The 20963-nt window shown below is 43.1% G+C and overlaps 1 protein-coding gene across 10 annotated transcripts in view; it reads right to left on the bottom strand.

Moving 5' to 3' along the window:
* LOC118123999 (myocardin-related transcription factor A) overlaps positions 1-20959 on the bottom strand; it is a 30827-nt gene extending 9868 nt beyond the window's left edge. For 2 of the 10 annotated variants that reach the window (XM_035181753.2, XM_035181754.2), the window contains exons 1-5: positions 13850-14373; positions 8350-8415; positions 4178-4233; positions 2694-2769; positions 2417-2575 (exon numbers count right to left, since the gene is read on the bottom strand). In XM_035181753.2, coding sequence (XP_035037644.2) covers positions 2417-2575; positions 2694-2769; positions 4178-4233; positions 8350-8415; positions 13850-13979 — 487 coding nt within the window. In that variant the 5' untranslated portion in view covers positions 13980-14373. Of the gene's footprint in view, positions 1-2416; positions 2576-2693; positions 2770-4177; positions 4234-8349; positions 8462-8667; positions 9678-9700; positions 12187-13298; positions 13324-13849; positions 14374-18349; positions 18502-19313; positions 19408-19890; positions 19956-20789 lie in introns of those variants that run through there. The other 8 variants (XM_035181756.2, XM_035181755.2, XM_035181757.2 and 5 more) reach the window with 8 other exon arrangements.
* Positions 20960-20963: the final 4 nt, after the last annotated feature.

The raw sequence follows: 20963 nt of genomic DNA, 5'->3' as shown, positions 1-20963 counted from the left end.
GCAGAGCGACTTAAAAACTTCTTGTGTCTGCATTCACATCATGGCCCATGGAAGTCAGCGTGCGCAGGATGAGATGATATCTTCTCTGTCGTCCACGCTGCGGCCCGGATAAGCTCAGCTCTATCTCAGTGGTCGCTAGCATTCATCTGCATTCACTCTCCATCTGCAGCCACATAAATCCCGCCGCCTCATTCACACGAGGTTTTTAACGTGACAGATGGCGTCTCCCTGACGAACGACGAGGACGGGTCGTGTCATTTGTGCTGCGACTGCATTAACTCTTCATTAAGTCATTGTTCTTTCTACTTCATCCAGCCGCGCCTCCTGTGCTACTAATGATTCTCTTTCTACAAAATGTTCGGAGCTGAAAAACTGAAATATACATTATATGAAAAATATGCGAGAAAAACTAAATATGCATGGAAACGAATCAAAGCACGGTTTCTCCTGATAATTTCCCCCCCGAAGGGATCTGATATAATCAATTCATTACTATGCAGACTTATGAGTCTTTACAGGGATTAGGGAGTAAAGCTACCTGCTAGGATCCCCTGGACTGGAATAAAGACTTCACTTCCTCTGTTGGATGCTGGAGCTGCTATGGGCCACAGCAGACAGTTATGCAAAGTACACCACTGGCCATTAATGTACCATCAGCAGGCGATGATGAAAAGACAACATGGGGGCAGATTTAATTCCCTCTGATCTAATACTGTGATGACTTCCCGACTGATGCGCTGCGCCAGTGTGTGTCTGCATGTGTGTGTCACTGCGTGTTAACTCTGTGTAGCTCCCGTGTCCCCAGAGCTCCTGCTGCAACTTGTGATAATGCAATTGTGTTTATTGAGACACGCTGACAGTGACGGATAATCCACTGACTCTGTATCTTATTGAATCTCAGCAACCTTCCCCCCCGAACATCGATCAAGCAGCTGGACTCAACGTCTCGGATCTCATCCTCGGATGTGCGACTAGTTTTCACACCTGAAAGTTCCGACCGAGATTCAGGTCTTCGTTGTTCACGTTTAATTTGTGGTTAGTTTTGATTTCACATTACAATTTAGGAATTTAGGACTTTTGTTGTACGACATCCGTATGTTCTGTCGTCATCACCTGTTCTTAACGTTGTTGGTTTGAAGACCGACATGCAGCCGACATGTTGTCAATTTGACTATTGCATTCGCTAACTTAGCTAAACTGAAATATGATCTGTTATTACTACCGACAAAATGAACATCCTCGTGGATCAGACGTTATGTCGTTGAATCCTCTTCTTCTTCTATTGTTTAATGACGTCTCAACTTCCTGTACTTGGTCTGAAAATGTATTTTCAACAAAGAGAAAGTGATGAGCACTGAGACCATCTCTTCTGGTCGCTTCTGAGGCACCTTTCACCCCTTTTATTTAGGTTCAGACTAAACTGCAAAGTCTGAAGCTCTGGACCAAGCAAGGTGGATGTGAAAGCCTCCTAAGTACTGCCCCTACGTTTCTTTTATCATTAAAGTGTAAATGATGTCATTATACCTGTCACAATATTACATCCGAGAGAAATCACCTCTCATTCAGACTCTCAACTCTTCAATTAGAATGTAATTCTCCTAATAAAAGATAATGTGTTCCGGTAGCAGCCAGCGTGGCTATTTAAAGCTGACAGCAGAGGAGGGGGAGACGTCTTAACTTTGCATCTGTCAAGCAGAGATGAGAGGGCATGCATGATTTACTTTATCCTACTTTAACCTTTCCAAACCCACAGCAGCGGCTGTTCTGAAGCAGGAAGAGTCGCACTGCAGTGTATGTTGGATGTAAATATGTGTGTGTTTGTGTTAACTGTGTGTGACGAGGCATCTGTGTGGGTGCATGTTTGTGTGTGTGTGTGTTTGTGTGGGTGCACAGCTGAGGCATCAGAGAGGAAACATCAGTGTGTTCATAAAAGCTGGAGGAGAGGACCAAGAGGGACATCCTGTCAGGAGCCTCACAGTGTAGGTGTGCTGTGATATATTGCACATTTGAATTGGATTATTTATTTTGTTTACCCTCCTCTGCAGAATATACAGAGGGTATTTTATTTAAAGGTGAATTCAGAATTTATTGGCCACTAGAGGGCAGAAAAAGCAACAAGCAAGCTGGCAACTATGAAATGAAGGTTGTTACAGGTGACACACGTTGACGGGAGGATTTTAACTGGGTTCTGTGTGCAGCCACTTAAAAAACATGCATACGAGTAACGCAGACAGCTGAGAGAAACTCAGACTGTTGCTACATGTAAGGTTTGAATCTCATGTTGAGTAGGAGACAATGCAAACATGACTCAAGATGCAGAGGTCTGGATACCTGACAGTAGCTTTGTTATAATAGCTGAGGTTTTGTTTTTCTGGCACCTGAAGCCTAACAAGCTGGTGATGAAGGCAGCACTAACCTATGGCCTGTTTAATGATGGAGTGAACAGGCAGGATGTTTTTGTGAATCAGCTCCATGGGCCCCGGCCGATGGGAGATCTTAACGTTCAAATCGTCGGCGAGGCGAGCTTTCTTCAGCTGCAGCTGCTTGACCTGCAGTGACGGCTCCGCTGACGTCTCTGGAAGCCAAACACACAAATGGTAGAAATGTTTAACATCATGTTTAACATCATTAGAAGTTGTTAGTCAAACTGACCCAATGCTCCAAACAAGCAGGGGGCGCTCTGCAGCTCTTACCCTCCAGGATGTGCATCCTGATCAGTTCTGTTCGCTCCGGTCGACTCCTGATCTTCCTCTTGAGATAGTCCTCAGTCTGGAGAAAGAGAGAAATAGATGGTTACATATACACATACTACATTGTTATCTTTCCATAATCTGTTTTCTCATGAACATTTAATCTGGTTCATCACACCTGGTTTTCTTTTGGTATATCGAAAAATGATATTTATCTAAACTCATTCATTACTTTTGTCTGGGGGTTAAATTGGGATTTATTATGTAAGAAGGTGGATTAGGGAAATTCAATTTGAAATTAGACAATACAAAGTCTGTTAGCTGGGTTCTTTATATTAATTAATGACCTATTTTTCTCCCTGACATCCACCTGGCTCTCTGCCATCTGTCTGTCTGTCTGTCTGACGAGTGACTGACTGATCGGCTCGTGTGGAAGAAAAACCCCTTGACAGAAAAAAGGGAAAGCCCTCGACAGCTCTGATGTTTTCAAGCTCTGATGTTCACTCTCTCTGCCTCTTGTGTGACGGGCGAGCGCAGTGTGTGCTGTAATATGCAGCCGGGCCCCAGAGGGAGAGGACGGACGATCAGAGCAAACGATCAACACAAGACTTGTGTTAAAATATGATCTGTGCTGGGAGAACGTGGGCCTACGAGCTGGGGGTGTCCTAAACAACACTGGACCAATTTAAACCCTGCTTTTAGCAAACCTTGTCCATTTATTTTAGCTGACGAACAACAATGTATAATCCCCGTTTATCCATTTAACTATTCACGTTGACCTTTTACTCATGATGTGTAGTTGTCTTAAGCATGAATCTATCACTCGTAACTAACTATTTCAACGATTTATAACTAATCATTTCAACTATTCAACTTATCCATAACTTTAGCCATCTTATGTTTTATCCATTTCATTTAGCTATGTCCTTTAACCCTTGATCTGCACGTTTAACTAAATATTTAAAGGTTTATCCATTTGTTAGCTATATTCAACCTTTTTCAATTATTCATTACTTTTGAATGTGTTTTTAGCTGCATATTTCCACAGTTTAACTCTAATATTTAGCAATTTTTTAAGCTAATATTTATCCGTTAGTCTCTGGGTAATACTTGTTCTATATATTTATCCAATCTTGTATATTTGTCCTTTAGTTTTAGCAAACTATTTCAATTAGTTCAACCTTTACTATTATCATTTTTTATCTCATGGTTCTTTTTTCAACCGCTTATCGCTTGTTTTTACAAAAGTTCATCCATAAAGGCAAGTACAGTACGAGTACAAGTACCCTGTGTTAGGAATCCCTGGTGTAGTTAATACTTTTACACGTGACCTAACAGTCCAATAAGAGTATTCATCCTCAGTGCATGTCTTTAGTTCAGCTCTTATTTCTCTTTTCCAGTCTTTCTCTCTAATGCTGTGACATGAGGACCTGGACGGACAACTGTCGGCTGAAACTCCGTGATCGACTCGAGGATGACAAACTCACCCGTGCTCGTTCCAAGTTCCGTCTCTGTTCATGGAAGGCAGCTGAACTTTTCAGTGCTTGAGGAATAAAGATGGAGAGAGAGAGAGAGAGAGAGCATTAATGGCTGGTGTGTACATTCATTCCTCTGAAGGGAGATGGAGAGCAAACGGGCTTTGAATGGCTCTTTGCTTCTACAGTTCAGGTTCGGTTCAGTTTGAATAGGTTTACTGATCGTGAGGATTATTGCTCTTTTATCGCCAAATCTTTTCGTTTCTCACATTTGAGAACCAGTCCAGTGAACTATCTGTCCCACGCTCATAGGTCTTAGAATAAAGTGCATAATGGCCTGGGCAGTGGTCCCATACCAGACACTTCAAAAGGGTCAAAGCTCAGAAGGTCAAGGAAGAAGACTAACGAGATGTACGCCCGTCCAATGAGCCTCTCTAGAGCAGAGGCATTTATGGAATATGCTCCTGTAGCCCTATGATTATGCAAAAGCCCAGGAATTACACAGATACTGCACATGCCTAATGTTCACATCCATACTGGGTGATCACTGTATGATTCATAACCACAACTTCAGCTCAGTGTAATCCTCTTAAACCTACAGACGGGAAAAGTAAGAAACCTTTGGCCACACGCTGGGATATCTGTTCCTAAAGTTACTTACTGAATGTCAACCAAACTAGATGCATGTTTTAATTGCTGAACATCAGGTCACAAATTAAAGCGATGCAGTGAAACACTGACCAGTGCTGATATCAGTCGCAGGCTTAATACTTTGTCTGCACTGCATTGCACGTACATACACACACATGCACATACAGGCTGCACATACACATCTGTGGTGTGACTAGGTTAGCAACCCCCGGGGGCAAGACTGCTGGTACCTGCTCAAGCCTCAGTTCACGTCGCTGAGCACTGTCACACCGCTGGTACACACTCTATCGCGCACACCCCGGGGACATCCAACCCCCCCAAGACCTCTCACCCGTCCACAGTGGGGTCGTGTGGCCTCCTTGTGGGTGTGAGAACCTGCCCATCATTCAGCTACACAGGAAACGATCAGTGGAACGGAGGGGCAGCGTGGACGGGTGGATGAGCACGGAGTAAGGTTTTTCGAAAGCTGGGGCGAAAGTGAAAATGATTGAAATGGATCGGAAGAGGACGGAGAATCATAAAAACGAATTTAAGGAAGACGGGGAGTGGAGATAAATGGAGAGAGGCAGCTGGAAGAAAAATGGAAACAACAGGCCGAAGGGCAAATGAAGGGGAGGAAATAGAGATTGGTGGGATGAGGTCGGGGAGAAAAGACCCCATTATGTGCATGAGTGGCTCCATCATGGCTTCTTGCCATCCAGCTAAAGTTAACCAGCATGGCCGGCCTTTAAACTCAGGGAACAGCATCACTTCCTCCAGTGGTGGTCGTCTTTTTAAGTTTAGTAAGTCCTCCACTGAAAAGTGCTTTTACATCGAGGGGTAACTGACTTACTTGTGTTTAAAATACTCTGCTCTGCTTAAAGTACATTTTTGGAGCTTTTAAAAAACATTTATTTTAAGTAAAGGCAAAAAACGTTTGTGCCTTAAAGTTTGACCACCTGTTTAAAGTGATGAATCTATTTTTTTCTTTATGCATTGTGTTTTGCTGAGAAGTGTATATAGGCAGGGAATCACACTTCACAATCACACGCCACAGCCTCGCGAAACCAAACACGCGTGCAGACAGTCGACAGCGAGCCAGTTTTCATTATGAATAATTATCATGGCGAACAAATAAAACTCCTCAGCTCTATCAGTGTCATCTGAGAAGAAGAATCAGAGGCTCCAATGAAGCAGGAATTGTGCTGAGCAGATTAGAGAAGGGAAAGAAAAGAGCAAATACGTGTGAAAGAGACACAGAGCACAAACAGATGAAGAGAGGTTGCGGCAGAGACAGAGAGAGAAATGGTGACGGTTTGTGAGACGCTTCAAAACTAGAGCGGCAGGAGTTTCCTCTGAGGTGTAGTGTGAAGTTTTATGAAAGGAATGAAGAGGATGTGGGTTCATGAGACGTACTCTGATGAACCCTAACCCTAAAATGCACAATGAAGTGCAAGATGGACAAAAGTTGAAAGAGACAGCGAGAGGAATGGAGAGAGTTCAAAGTTGAAGGAGCGTTACTTTTACTAAAGTCATCAGAGAATGAGAAGAATAGGAGGAAAGTTATTGAGTAAAGAAACAGGGAGGTAAGAGAATATAGAATAAAAAGAGAGGAGTGGACGGTCAATGAAAGGAGGAGTGAGGACCAGACACATATGGAAGACAGAATATAGACTGAAGCCAACAGTAAAGAGGAGGAAAGAAAACTTAAACACGAGGAAATGCCGTTTGTTATATGTGCTATTAGACCTCAAAAAGATTTTTTACTATAAATAACAATGAAAATAACATTGAGGTAGTTTTACTTCATGAAAGCAACTTGCTTCCTGCTCTCAGTGCCCCTCTCTCTCTCTCTCTCTCTCTCTCTCCCACAGAAGGGACTCAATGGGAGAGTTTGCCTCTTTGTTGACGAGGTAGATTTCATTTTGCATCTTTTCACACTAACGTGGCTCTGTGGCCAGATGAGGTCTGAGCCGAGCTCATTATTCATGCTGCCTGTGTACAAAGATAAGAGCTGGTTCTTGTATTGCAATGGTTATATATATATATATATATATATACCCACATATAGGAAAGGGGAAGTATGCATTTGTGATGCAGAGCGGAAAATACCCTGGTGTGGGCAGCTTATTAAAGCATTCAGCACAAGAACAGATCTTATACCTGCAGATAAGACGCCCGGGACAGAACAGTGACTGTGTGTGGACATGAGAACAAATGAATGAAAACAGAGTCGTGTGAGATTAACTATGAACTTTGTGCTGGTGCCGTGATGAGTTGCCCCAAGCTTCAGACAACATGGGATCACTGGCGTTGATTGTGTAGGTCGTTTAAACTCAGATATTATCTTACACAGAAAATCACGTTCTTGGTGTGATGTGCTGTGTGATGAAGAGTTTGTGGAAAAGCATGTTACACCGACTTAATTCATGTTGGGCCTTAAGGATTTAAAACACAACTAAAACAGTCTGACGGTACAATGGAAAATCTTTGAATCAGATAAAACGCAGTAAACGGATGTTGACGGTGGCCTATGACCTCGCTTCACTTTACTATGCAGACTGAAACTCTCTGACTGTCTCGAGACGATGGCACCGTCTTAACCACAAATCCTTTCTGTAACTGCTGTGTGGCAAACGATGAAGCTAAAGCTAAAGAGAGACGACAGATTCTCACTGACGATGTGAGAAAAACCAAAAACCTCAGTTTCTCCACCAGCTTACTTTACAGGTGCATCTGTTCACAGCAGCTCTGCAAACACATCCTCTCCTCAGGAAGGAAACGTGTTCCGCCTTTATTCAAACAACCTCCGGAGGTTTTGGGTTTATTGTTGTTTTGCAGAATACTGAATTGCATCTCATTATACTGAGAGATGCTTATAATATTATGTCGTTGCTATTGCTAAGACTTAGTTATTATCTCAAAGAGCTAAACCACAAATCCTCATCTGCAATACACACAATTATGTTTGAATATTTTATCTGTAGTGTGCTCTGTACTTATGTTCTTTACAGTTGGTACTTGTTTAACATGTTGAATATTCTTCTGTTCTTTAATCTTGAATAAATCTATTATTATAATTCCAGGGTTTGAATCCTGATTTATTTCTTTGTCATTGTAACCTGGAACTCCTTTGGAATAGTTAGTTGGTTGCATAAAACCAATTATTTCAATACATCACTGTGTAGTGTTGATGGTATTTTTATAATTTACGAACATTTTTTAAATAATTGCTTTATGTTGTGCAACGGCTGGAAAAGCCAACTTAACTTTTTCTAAATTTACACTTCATGTGCTAAAACATGTAAATGTGACCCCCCCTTAATTTTGGAATAAATATTGGTTTAAACAACTTCAACCGTAAACTGCATGTTCTATGTCAAAGTCTTGTTAAGGGACAAACTTTTGTCATCGTGCTGTATTACACATTACACATCGTCTTCAAGTTATGCAGATCTGAACTGGTGAGTACTTGGGGTAAATATAGATTTTAAATGTTGACATACATTTCACATTACAACATGTTTCTTCATAATACTTTGCTGTGGACTTACGTGGCATGATTCCCTGGTTGATCAAATCTGCTCTCGTCCTCCTCTGTTGCAGCTTCAGCTGGAGAACTGAACGTAGACACAGAATGAAGAAGAAGAAGAAAGAAGTCGGTCACTGCAGAACGAACGGAGAGGATCATTACATCATCAAATCAAACCCACAATACATCGTCCCTCTGTCAGTTCCCAGGCACAGGAAGCCACACAAACAACGCTCGTAACTTAGATGCAAGTTTAACAAAAAGGAAAAAACGTCAAATAAAAATGTCTGCGAATGAAATATTGAGGCAATAAAAGTAAGTAATAATGGTGAAGGGTTACAGTGAAGCCGCTCTGCAGGGAGGATGTTATCTGCACCGTTTGCTGCTGGTGATCAAATCTGTGGTCCTCTGCGAGAAGACGCTCACAAGTTATGTGACATTCTACGAAGGGAAGTGAAACGCACGCAGAGACGGACACACCAACAGCTTCCTGTGTCGAGGAGCTGATAGAGTCACACTGCAAATACAACTGAATTCATCACAGCTCATCACTGCAGGGACACATCGGAAAAGTTTGAGATAACAGAACGACATTCACACGCATATTTGAAGGAGGACGTTAATTATCCTGCTTTTCATTCATTTTCATTATTCAGCACAAAACCTTAAACTCCTTCAGGTTCCTGACATTTACATTTTTGGAGTCTGCTCAGAAAAGGCCACACGATTTGTTCTGCTTGTTCTTTATGGAAACCACACACGTATATATATGTTTTTTTATCTTAGGGAAGAAAAAGTGTGAGGCCTGAACCTCCAGTTCTATCTGAGTCATGTAATCAGCATTGAAGTCGATAAGTTAAGTGATAAGACAGTTCCTAATAAAACAGTTCAAGTGTTCAAACCTCTCTAGTATTAACTTAAGTCTCGTATGAACCAAGGTACAAACTCCCCCCCCTCGTTGCCGGGTCATTATGTTTAATCAGAGCTGATGTGAAAAAGGACAAATCCATAAAGTCAGAATTAACTGCTGGACCCTCTGGCCTGAAGTCATCCACCCAAATGACATTCAAACTGGAGCTCGTCTTTCCTCAGCGCAGCGTTCCTGCCACATGTTGTCACCCGATCAGAAGACAGGTTCAGTTCATTGAGCCAACAAACTCATATTTCACATGATTATTCTCAGGAATTGAACCCGAAAATCAGCATCATGGACAAGAAATAGCAAATAATTGATAAAATAACTTTGATACACAAACAACTTCCAGGACAAGCTATAATTAATAATAATAATTAGATCTAAAACTACATCTTAATAAGACAAAAACACTCATTCAAAACACACATTCATTTGCATGTTTCTGTTTTTCTCTCACCTGGTAGAATTAGTGACTCTTTACTTTCTTAATGCTTCACTATGTTCTCCAGCCAGCCGTTAACTTTGTCTGTCTGCGAACACGTTTAAATCTCAGGCCCGAAAACCAAAACAATGAGCTGAAAGACGCCCAAACTCTCCTGCAGAGCTGCACCTGCAAAGATGTGCGATCTTTTCCGTGTACGTTTATCACTAAGAACTCCTTTCACTTCATGTAGGAAGGTTTGGTCGATAAAAAGCTGATTTCCGTTGCTTTGACATCATATTGTTTGATAGTTTAGCTACTAACAGCTAAGAGAGGGTTACGTTTCAGCAGAGTAGCCGGTGTCGATTTCTTCTACACATCAAGAAAGAAGGTGATTCAGTGACTCAGAGGCTTGAGATCACATGAAATGGAATAAATTCACTATGAGGTGTCAGACAGAATAAAAATCTGTATCCCCCCAGATTTAGTTTCAATCTTTCCTCAAACTTCTTCATCCTTTTAAGCTGCTTTCTCTCCCTCAACTGAAAACAATGTGTGGGACCCAGTGTTTTGAGCGTTGCCCACATTTCCATTGGAAATGTTGAGAGCAGGCTCTGGTGCAGAATCTGCAGACAGCCCCTCTCTGTGTCCTACAGAAGCCTGAGATAAAAACATTCCCATTCCTTTGATATCGGCGACGGCGATGCGGCTGACGCAGGATGGTGCAGTTTCACGCCTTGGCTCCTGCAGGCGGATAAACAAAACAAACACTAACGCAGATACCGATTACAAAGCATGAATAACCTAATATTTGCAAACACGGGGAATATACACGGGAGCGCACGGTGAATAAGCATTTTAATAACCTGCACTTACGGCTGCTGGGTGTGATAATACGCACATAATCATGAAACACGCGCCGGCACACAAACAAAACACTTGTTTTCGGGGGGGTGAGTGATGTGTGCCAGGAGATGACAGGCTAGTGATGCAATGTGCTGATACACAATCTATTCTGGGAGCGTGTGCTCATTGCTACAGCAAGTGTGGCTTCACTCAGCAGCAGTGCAATGCAAATGAAGAGCGACTGTAACGATCGTACAATATGCAAAACATGCTGCATCTGAAATAAATGTTGGACTGCTGGTAAACTGTTCTGTTCTGTATTTGTGTCCACGTTGTTCCTGCTTGGATCTGAATATCTCCGGCTAGTGGGATGAATTAAAAAGGATCATGACTGTAAATTGCTGACATGCAAAGACAGGACAGTTCAAAAGAGTGTGCTGCAGGGGGTGCAGAAATTAATGAGACTCGTTGTGTATGGACGGCACGTCGATAGATCTAACAAGTCCCAGTTCGTTACGGTCAAAAGTCACTGTGGGAATTTATCCAATTTAATTTCCCTCTCGAGGCGGAGGATCCGCTTCTGATTTGTCTGTGACGCCTGAACAAACCAACATGGACAAGGAGCGTTGCACTCTGGGTCATTGTCAGCAGATCAATTCATTTAGGGCCATTTCACAACTACCTTGTTTGGTGAGGAACCTTTGGACTTTTCAGTTTAGACTGTAGCAAATCAACAGGTGTGAAAGGTTCCTCTGACCACAGACCGGACCAATGGACCAAAATTTAGTCCGGCCAAAAGAGCTGGTCTGGGTCCAGAGTGGGAAGGACGAGGACGTTCATTGGGTGCATTCAAACTTGTGCTGTTGATGCTGTCGCTCTCTGAATTACAATGTGAAACCAAAACAATGGAGCAAAGACCTGAAGCTTGGTTCAGACCTTCAGGTGTGAAACCCTCAATGGCTTCGAAAGTCACATCTCCAGATCCGGCTGCTGCCCGTCGTTCTCAGGAAGATTTTTAAAATCATGTTTGCAGACCGCTGATGTTGGTAAATAAACAGCTTTACCTGACGTCAGCTTCATTTTACAAAGTTCATTCATCTTCTTTTCCCTCTGTACACTGTTGTTGACAGTTACACTTTCCATCCTTCACCTCATCAGAACTCGAAGCTTCTGCATCTACAACTTTTGACCTTTGCAGCACAAATGTCGCTGCATATAAGCTGTGCACGCTGCAGGTTCCCGTCCGTGTTTGTTTGGTCACAAATACATGCAACAGTTTGTTTTTTTCACAGGATTCGTTTACTGGCAGAACTTCAGTCATTGCTGAACATCAGTTGAGTCTCTCCTGCCTTCAGAAGCCACTGTACATAATCTTTATTCGGTTTGACAGTTTAAACTCGTCTTCAGGTTTGTACCAATCCTGTGATAAGGTTTTCATTACATTTGTAAGATCTCTCTATGAAATTGATTTGAAGTTTTTAAAACATTATAATAAAGAATTACTTTTATACTTCTTCCCTTTGTTTCCAAAACTCTCGAGCGCGCTATCTTTAATCAACTATCCTCCTATCTTAACCACAATAACCTTCTTGACCCTCACCAGTCTGGTTTCAAGGCAGGCCACTCAACTGAGACGGCCCTCCTTGCTGTCTCTGAGCAACTTCACACTGCTAGAGCAGCCTCTCTCTCCTCTGTCCTTATCTTTCTAGACCTCTCTGCTGCATTTGACACAGTGAACCACCAGATCCTTACTTCCTCCCTTCAGGACCTGGGTGTCTCAGGCTCTGCTCTCTCCCTGCTCTCATCCTACCTCAACGACTGCTCTCATCGGGTAACTTGGAGAGGATCTGTGTCTGAACCTTGTCCTCTCACTACTGGGGTCCCTCAAGGTTCCGTCCTGGGTCCCCTCCTCTTCTCTCTGTACACCAACTCTCTCGGCTCTGTCATTCACTCACAGGGCTTTTCCTACCATAGCTATGCTGATGACACCCAACTAATCCTCTCTTTTCCCCAATCTGAAACACAGGTAGCAGCACGAATCTCTGCCTGTCTGACTGACATCTCTCAGTGGATGTCTGCACACCACCTGAAAATTAACCTTGACAAGACTGAACTACTTTTCCTTCCAGGGAAAGACTCTCCCACCCACAACCTGACTATTAACTTTGACAACTCCGTGCTAACCCCCACTCAGACTGCTAGGAACCTGGGTGTGACACTCGACAGCCAACTCTCCCTCACTGCCAACATTACTGTAACAACACGTTCCTGTCGATTCATGCTGTACAACATCAGGAGAATACGCCACCTTCTCCCTGGCAGGTCTACCTGCTGGTGCCATCCGACCTCTGCAGCTCATCCAGAATGCAGCAGCTCGACTGGTCTTTAACCTGAATTCACTCACACTACTCCGCTCCTCCGCTCCCTTCACTGGTTACCGGTGGCTGCCCGCATCCGTTTCAAAACATTAGTACTTGCGTACCGTGCTGCGAACGGATCGGGTTCAGTCTACATCCAGGACATGGTCAAACGTTACAGCCCAGCCCGTTCACTCCACTCTGCTTCGGCCAATCGGCTTGTTGCTCCCTCACTGCGAGCTAAACACTCATCAAAATCACGACTGTTTGCTGTCCTGGCTCCTAAATGGTGGAATGGGCTCCCCATTGACATCCGGACATCAGAAAGTTTACACATCTTCCGCCGCAAACTAAAAACACACCTCTTCCGACTATACCTTGAATAACATTTTTAAAAATAACAATTTAGTAGCACTTAAAATGGCACTTACTTATAGCACTTTGTAGTTTAGCTTTTTTGAAGAAATTGTACTTTCTCTATTCTTGTTGTTCTGGGTTTGTACCCTCATGGTTGAATGCACTTATTGTAAGTCGCTTTGGATAAAAGCATCAGCTAAATGAAATGTAATGTAATTGGTTGGCTCAAACTGCTTCATTACACTTCAGACTCCGTGTGAAGCGTCTTTGAGTTCGCAGAGTTTGACGTCTCCTAAATCTGCCCGGCTACTTTGGTGCAAGGTCCCCGGCGCTGCAGTCAACAGGTTGGTGGGTTCATGTGTGTGTGTGCCCAGGCTGGCCGAGCCCCAACTGTAACGCAGCCATTTACACAGAATATGATCCACTTAACACCTTAGCCCAGAAAATAAACCTTTACACTAAAACACAGTAACCGGAGTGTGAAATATAGACGTTTTTTTAAATGGACAAAATCATATAAATATCACCTGCACGTACATTTCTCTAAATTAGTGCATTTTTGCTTTAAACTACCAATGTGTCCACACAGTGACGTATTACGTGTTCATGTGTGCAGGTACCCCACCTTGTCTGAGGCTCTGACAGGCCTGTCGCTCTAACTCAAACCGAATGGCCCTCTCATCCATGCTGCTGCTGATTGGCTGAGGCCTGAACGGGGCAGGCTTGATGCAGACGCAGGGCAGCTGCTCCAGCATGGCGAGCGCAGTCCAGCTAGTATTCTGAACAAGACGTTGATGAAATAGCGACGAGAACGAGACGCCGGTGGTCGGCCGCAGCTGTCACCAGTCGGTACATCCCCAAAACAGAGCGAGGAATTCCTCTTTGACGGCAGGAGAGTGGCTGGATTCGGTTATATTGAAATAAATAAAAGGAATATTCTTCAAGGGTTCTGCAAAGTTTGTAAAAATCAAAGACCCTTAAAGGAAAGTTCTCTCTTTCATCAGAACAGACGTGTCCACTCCTTCATTAGTAAAACAAGCAAGTGTCACATCGTCAAATGAAAAACGCTGTGTGACCACAAAGCTGTCAGAGCTGCTGCTCAGCTTTTACAAGACTGGCCGACACGCGTGTGTGTGTGTGTGTGTGTGTGTGTGTGTGTGTGTGTGTGTGTTCATGTGTGTTTCCAGTGTCGATGAATCCGTGATCAGGCAAGTCCGTCACACCTGCTGCTGCACTCAGTCGTTCTGCTGTTGACAGACACAAACAGGCGCACACACGGAACACACACACACACACACACACACACACACACACACACGTAACACACACATAACACACACACACACACACACACCACACATAACACACACACACACGTTCAGAGCCAAATTCCTCTCACTTTACACCACCGATCTGAGCTCAGGGGGGGTGGTTGATATGCACCTGTGTGAGCAGCTCTCCACCATCCTGCCCTCAGGCATACCCCACCCCACCCCAACACACACACACACACACACACACACCCACCCACACCCACACACACACAGACACACACACACACGCAGAAACACCTGCTGACTCTCTGCACGCCAGCTGTCACCGGGTCCGTGTGGCTTTTTCCCGCCTGTCCAACTTTTTGTCCCAAGTCTGATGCTGTCAATTAAAGATCCTAATTTGTTAACTGTGACATCAAGGAACAACTTGGGAAGCGTCTGAAATGAACACGGCTCGATTCAGCAACATGATATTAGAGTTACGAGTTTTATGGCGGTACAGAGATAGATGTTGATATTTGATCGGCAGCAGCTACTTGTGCATGAACAGCTCAGCATTACAATGAACTGAGGGCAATGGAGTGAAAGTTTCTTCTTCTTGGACTTGTACCAGTTCATGTAGAATCCACGCTCACGTTCATGAGGCCTGATCATAGACTCATAGATCATTTCACCCTGGTTTTTATAGCATCAAACTAATTGATGAACTAACATCAGCGTGATAAGAACCTAAATTGACAGAAACCATATTAATTTGACGGACAGTGAAATCTTTATATGCAGTGAATGTGCTGGCGTAGCTGTAAACAAGTTTAATTCTGATTCTTCCATTGATTCTTAAGATTAACAGTCAGTATTTATTTATAGCTTTAATGTATTTTCGTACGTTTGTCTTTGTCACAATCGACCTGTTGGATGTCAGTGAGTTGTAGCCACCTCTCTGACTTTCAACAGCCTTTATCTCTCTCTCAGCTCGACTGTCTCCTCCTCCCGCTGCCGCCTGCACGTCAGTGTCAGACACCCGCACTCGTCCACACACACACTTTCATTCATCTCCATTATTGCGGCTGCGTTCCTGGCTGACATCAGATAATGTGACGTGACGTTAAAAGGTGAGCGAGGGCCCTTTCAAGGTGAACAAATCCCAGCACCCTCATCTCGGCTGTCAGTTAGTGTCACAGTGAACCGATGGCGCTTGTCACGTTCGAGTTAAGTTGATGACGGCAGTGCTCTAACAACCGAGGGTCTCAGTGACTGTGTGTCGGTGTTGAATGTGTGGGATGACGTGTCCTCGGTCCCGAGTGTGTTAATATGCAAGATGTGGTGTCCCCGGGCAAATCACGCCTCGGTCTGACGAGAGAGAGAGGAAGACGAATCAGGAGTCTGATCCACCATTACTGCAGATAACCAGAGCGCTGGCAGGGATAATCCTGCTCTGCTGCATGTGTGTGTGCGTATGTGTGCGATTGTTTCTTCTCAGAAAGTGTGTATCTCTGTACGAGAACTTTGTGAAGCTAGCATGGCCTCTGAAACTTTCTGTTTGAGCTGTTGATATCAAGAGATTTCTGCCGTGACGCAGCTTTAACCCTCGTGTTTAACCTCGTTATTCTACATCATGTTTGGCGCCGTCAATATTCACTTTCCTGCGTTGTGTTGTGGCCATAGCTCACGGATCTATTAAAAGGATTCTCTGTTATGTCACATGATGAGAGCGGAGGTCGAGAAAGGTCGCGGCCAAATGCAGCTGCTTTAAACTATGTGTCAGCGTGCATTCATTAAAAAAAAAACCTGACTCAACAACCCTCTGCTCAATACTGAGAGGAAATTACAGTTTGGCTCCGAGGCAGCAGAGGATTAGTTTCCCTTACTTCAAGACATTATGCTGCCGGCTGCTGGACACAGATGATCTCTAATATTAAGGACATGGGTCTGATATCATGTGTGGTTGTTGTAGAGAAGCCGTTTTGACTTCTTCTTGCAGATTGTCATAGAAGCGTGGGTCATGGAAAGGTGCATCAGGGTTTACAAACTGTCGCCTGTAACTTCTTACAGTGATGAGGAATGAAAATTAGCCGGAGAATATTTAGATATGTTGTAAATTAAATATTATCTTTATATTTCCCACTGTTACATAACTGCCCCTTCTCTAGTTTCATCACTTGTGCTCTTCCTAAAACAAGAGGAAGCTGTAAACAAGTGTCAAATTATCTCACACTCTTACTCCTACGCCCCCTGGTGGAGATGTTGAGCACTTACCGTTATTTTTGTTCTACAAATTTCTGCATTTTATATGAAGAAAAGTTAATTTTAAAATGAACTTGGACCATAGCATTCATATTGTAAATAGCATTTCTTTTCTTAATTAGCTGTTGATTGAAATATATCTATTAACTCTGTCTCAACATGCCACTAAAGAATAATTCACTCCAAAAGGAAGTTATGCTATTGATCCTTCAAAATAAGGTCTCTGCATATTAAAAAACAAAAACCTCCTTTGACCTCTTTAATGCTCCGGACTTTAAAAACTTTAAAGTTTCCTCCATTTCTCCAGCCAACAGTTGTTCTTTACCTCCCTCACCCCGACCAACCTCTCCCTGGATATTAAATCTCTCTTTCCTCTTAACTCCTCACTCTTCCTGGTTTAAATAGCAGGACCAGCTGGCTGCGTCGCTATATTCAGAACCTCTTGATGTGAGCACACTGGGTCTAGGGTTGCAAACACACATGAACACACACATGGACACACACAGTGCTGTGTATAGAAGGGTTATTCAAGGCTGATTGATGGGGTTTGATATTGGATAAAACAAATCAGATGATATTCTGTCTTGAACTGTTTGACCTGAAATCATGGATTCACATTTGTTTCCATCTTATTTCAAGATAAAAGTACTTGTAATGGTCAGCAGGTGGGGACATGCACCTTTAAAACTTTCTCACAAGTGGTTTTAAAATGACGCACATCCATCCATGTGTGTGAATTCTTGTCCACACAAGTATAAAGAAAAACCAGGACCAACAAATTTAAACATTGCTCCAGTTTACCTCAGTTTACACGACTTTGCATGAAAAATGTTTTAGATAAAAATTGTTTCCCGTTGTGTCTCGATCAGTCTCTACATTGACAGGTTCAGTCTGTACAGGCAGTTTGTTTAATTTACAGCAAAGCATCATACTTTATAAACTCTTCTGAACTTCTGAGTGCAAAAACAAGTGTCAAATGATTGTAGCCGAGGGAAAACTGAATATTGTCCTTCAAAGTATAATGAAGAAAAAGAAGGAGGAGGAAAAGGGAAGCAGCATTAAAAGTAAAACTTGTACTAGTTTTTGTTGAGTCTGGTAAATGTTGTTATTCCACATACGCACTGAAACATAGTGAGTGAATTATGTCTCTGAGTGGAGTCGGTGCCTGGAGAAGACGGAGCTCAATGTTTACAATGAGGTAATGTGAGGGGAGACCTAGTATCTCTGAAATGTAAACTCTCCGCCAGCAGCGCTACTCATACTGGAAAAACCTTCACTCCCTCACTCCTCTCACAGTTTTCCCGAAATACAGAGACACTGAGTCAGAGGCGACTGTGCGTCATCGTGGTATCTTCATCCACGACGATGTTTCATCTTCTTAAAGGTTCAGTGTGTAGAATTTAGTGACATCTAGTGGTTGAGTTGAATGTTGCAGCTGTATACCCCTCACCTCACCTCACCCTCCCCTACCAAACATGAGAGAGAACAAAAACTTTGTACAGTCTGGGCTACTGTAAAAAAACATGGCGGCCGACATAGATCTTAAACACCGGACCTTTAAGCAACAGCATTTTTACTTTTGGTCCTCGTGGGAAAAACAAACTCACCGCTCCTCCTCTCGGTGAGTGGCAGCGGGCTGGGGGCGGGCCGCAGGGACAACTCTTGCAGCTCATTGGCTACAGCTTCACTCTGAGGAGTGGAGGCATCTGGTCTCTCTCCAAACTTGGTCTCCATGGTTACCCGAGTGTTAGAGACAGACCTAGAAAGATGAAAGAAAACAATTCTCAAGGCAAAATGTACCAAAAAACCCATAATATACATGATGTTAGCTCATCCTATTTAATGTATTACCCCATTTTACCTCTCCCTCTCTCTCACTGCTCCATCACGCACTTTATACATTTCCCCCCCAACTCTCTCCCTCCGTCTGTCTGAATGACTCACTACAGTTATGTGAGTCCTGAGTAAACAGTGAAGCCATAAAACACACACACACACACAAAAAACCCACACCAACGCCAGAAGGCAATCCCTCGATGGCTGAACACACAAACACACACACAGAAAAAACATAACACACAAACAGTTAAACATGAGGACATGACAGTTCCCTAAAAGTGAAGCCAAAGTGTCTTGATCGCCACCTGGTGACAGGCTGCGGTATAGGTGCCTCCTCCTGTGACATGGACCAAACTAAAAAGTAAAAGTAGGCGTCAAATATTTATATTTAAGTTTGGTTTTAATTAGTTCTTTGACGTCATGATTGACAGCTGAGACTGACTCATGATTGGTCGAGCGCATGTATCGGCGGGACCTCGCTACCACGGCTCCATCCCCGGATCACTACCGCACAGACTCTGACTCCAAGTGAAAAACTTACAAATATTTTGTCTTTCTTTCTGGATGGTGGGAGGAAGTGGAGACATCTTTATTTACAGTCTATGGCTGTGTCTAGTTTCTGATTCAGAACACGACTCTGCTAATCCTCCCAAATGAATCCTAACATTTTTGTACTTGGTTAGAGAAGGTAAATAAACAGGTCTGTCTCGAGTCTTCCACCATTTCTCTCACCTGAGGATAAGTTTGGATCTGACACAGGATAGCGTGTCTCAGCCCAGAGTTCCCTCGGGGAAGACTTTGTTTGCCCACAACATGGTGCAGCTAATGATCCAAATTAGAAACAGTCTCACGCTTTAAGCGACAGTATCATTAAGAAGCTGCTGCAGTTATTTTGGGTCCAGCAGAGCAGGTCAGTGACTCACTTCACGTCCTCACTGGTGGTGGTGGTGGTGATATAAACGTGGCCACAGCTCAGTCATGAGTCTGATTTCAGCACAGATGAACACACCAACACAAACAGGGACTCCTCACAGGGAATTGTACTTTAATCTACATCTATATGACATTATGCTGCAGGACTGGAGGGGAGACGTTGGTTTAATGTAGCTGCAGAATATCCCAGCGTGTTTGTGTTGGAATGTAAACAACGTATTGAGGGGCTGCCTGTTCAAACTGAAGGAAAGACTTTCTGCAGCTTCGTCAGGAGCAAAGCAAAGACTCACCAGCAGGAAGGCAACAACCTCACACACACATACACAGACACACACGTAAGTAAAAGTGGAAATCCATCATGATTTCAGTCACATACCTGCTCTTTATCTGCTGTTAAACAACCTCCGGCTGGATTCCATCTCACTGGATCCACGTGATGCTCTAAGAAGGAAACAACAGGACAAGACATCAGAAGCAGAGATGAGAAAACTCACAGGTTCACAAGTTCATCCTCCGGTTCGAGTTCCTGAATGAGAACAAGGCTCTGAGCAAACAGGAGGAGTTTTGTTTTAAATAATGAGCTGCTGGAAATACAAAGTCAGTGAGACATTTCAAAATAAAATGTCAATAAAGCATTTCAAAATAAAGGAAATAAAGCATCTCAAACTAAAGTGTCATGAGTATTTCAAAATAAAAAGTCGAGAGTAATTCAAAATAAAAAGTCAATAAAGCAGTTTAAAAAAAAAAAAAAGCCAAAGGTGAGTCCTCTGCGGTTTCCCTCCAAAAGTGACTTCCTGTTTTACTTCCTCGTTTCATAAAAAATTATTTCCAGAGAAGTTGTATTTCCAGTGAAATATGTAAACTACATGAGTCCCCTTCTCCAACAAAGGTTGTTCACTTCTCACTGACTTTAAAACACCGTCGGCCTCCTCACACGATATTTACTACAAGTTACTTCAATGTAAAAAAAACACGACCCTCAGTGAGTCAGTGGCTCTTTCTCAACACGTTAATTGTGACTCTGTGAAAACTTATATTTAATGTTTAATCAACTTCCAACCACACAGAAACTTTTCACGTTGAATCAACAAACATTGCTGTCTGTAAACACACGGAATTACAACATAAAGTAGTGAGAGAAGAAAAAGTCTGATTGATACTCAACAACAATAAAGAGGTCAGAGGTAAACAAACAAGAAAGCAACAACAAACAAGAAAACAACAACAAACAAGAAAACAACAACAACAAACAACAAACTGATCAGCTGATTCTACCTCAATCACAAAACCCATCGAGGATCTGGGCTCATGTTTCACTCCTGAACCATCTTCTCTGACACACGTGTAGAAGAAGAAGAAGTGACGTGAGGACCTGAGACCGCGCTGGACTCACCTCGTGTTCACAGGAGAGTCACAGATCAGCTGCTTGTTTGGAGACTGTGCTGTGTG

The sequence above is a fragment of the Hippoglossus stenolepis genome, chromosome 16, assembly GCF_022539355.2.
Source record: "Hippoglossus stenolepis isolate QCI-W04-F060 chromosome 16, HSTE1.2, whole genome shotgun sequence".
NCBI classification, from domain to species: Eukaryota; Metazoa; Chordata; class Actinopteri; order Pleuronectiformes; family Pleuronectidae; genus Hippoglossus; species Hippoglossus stenolepis.
This window is presented reverse-complemented; position numbering and strand designations above follow the sequence as displayed.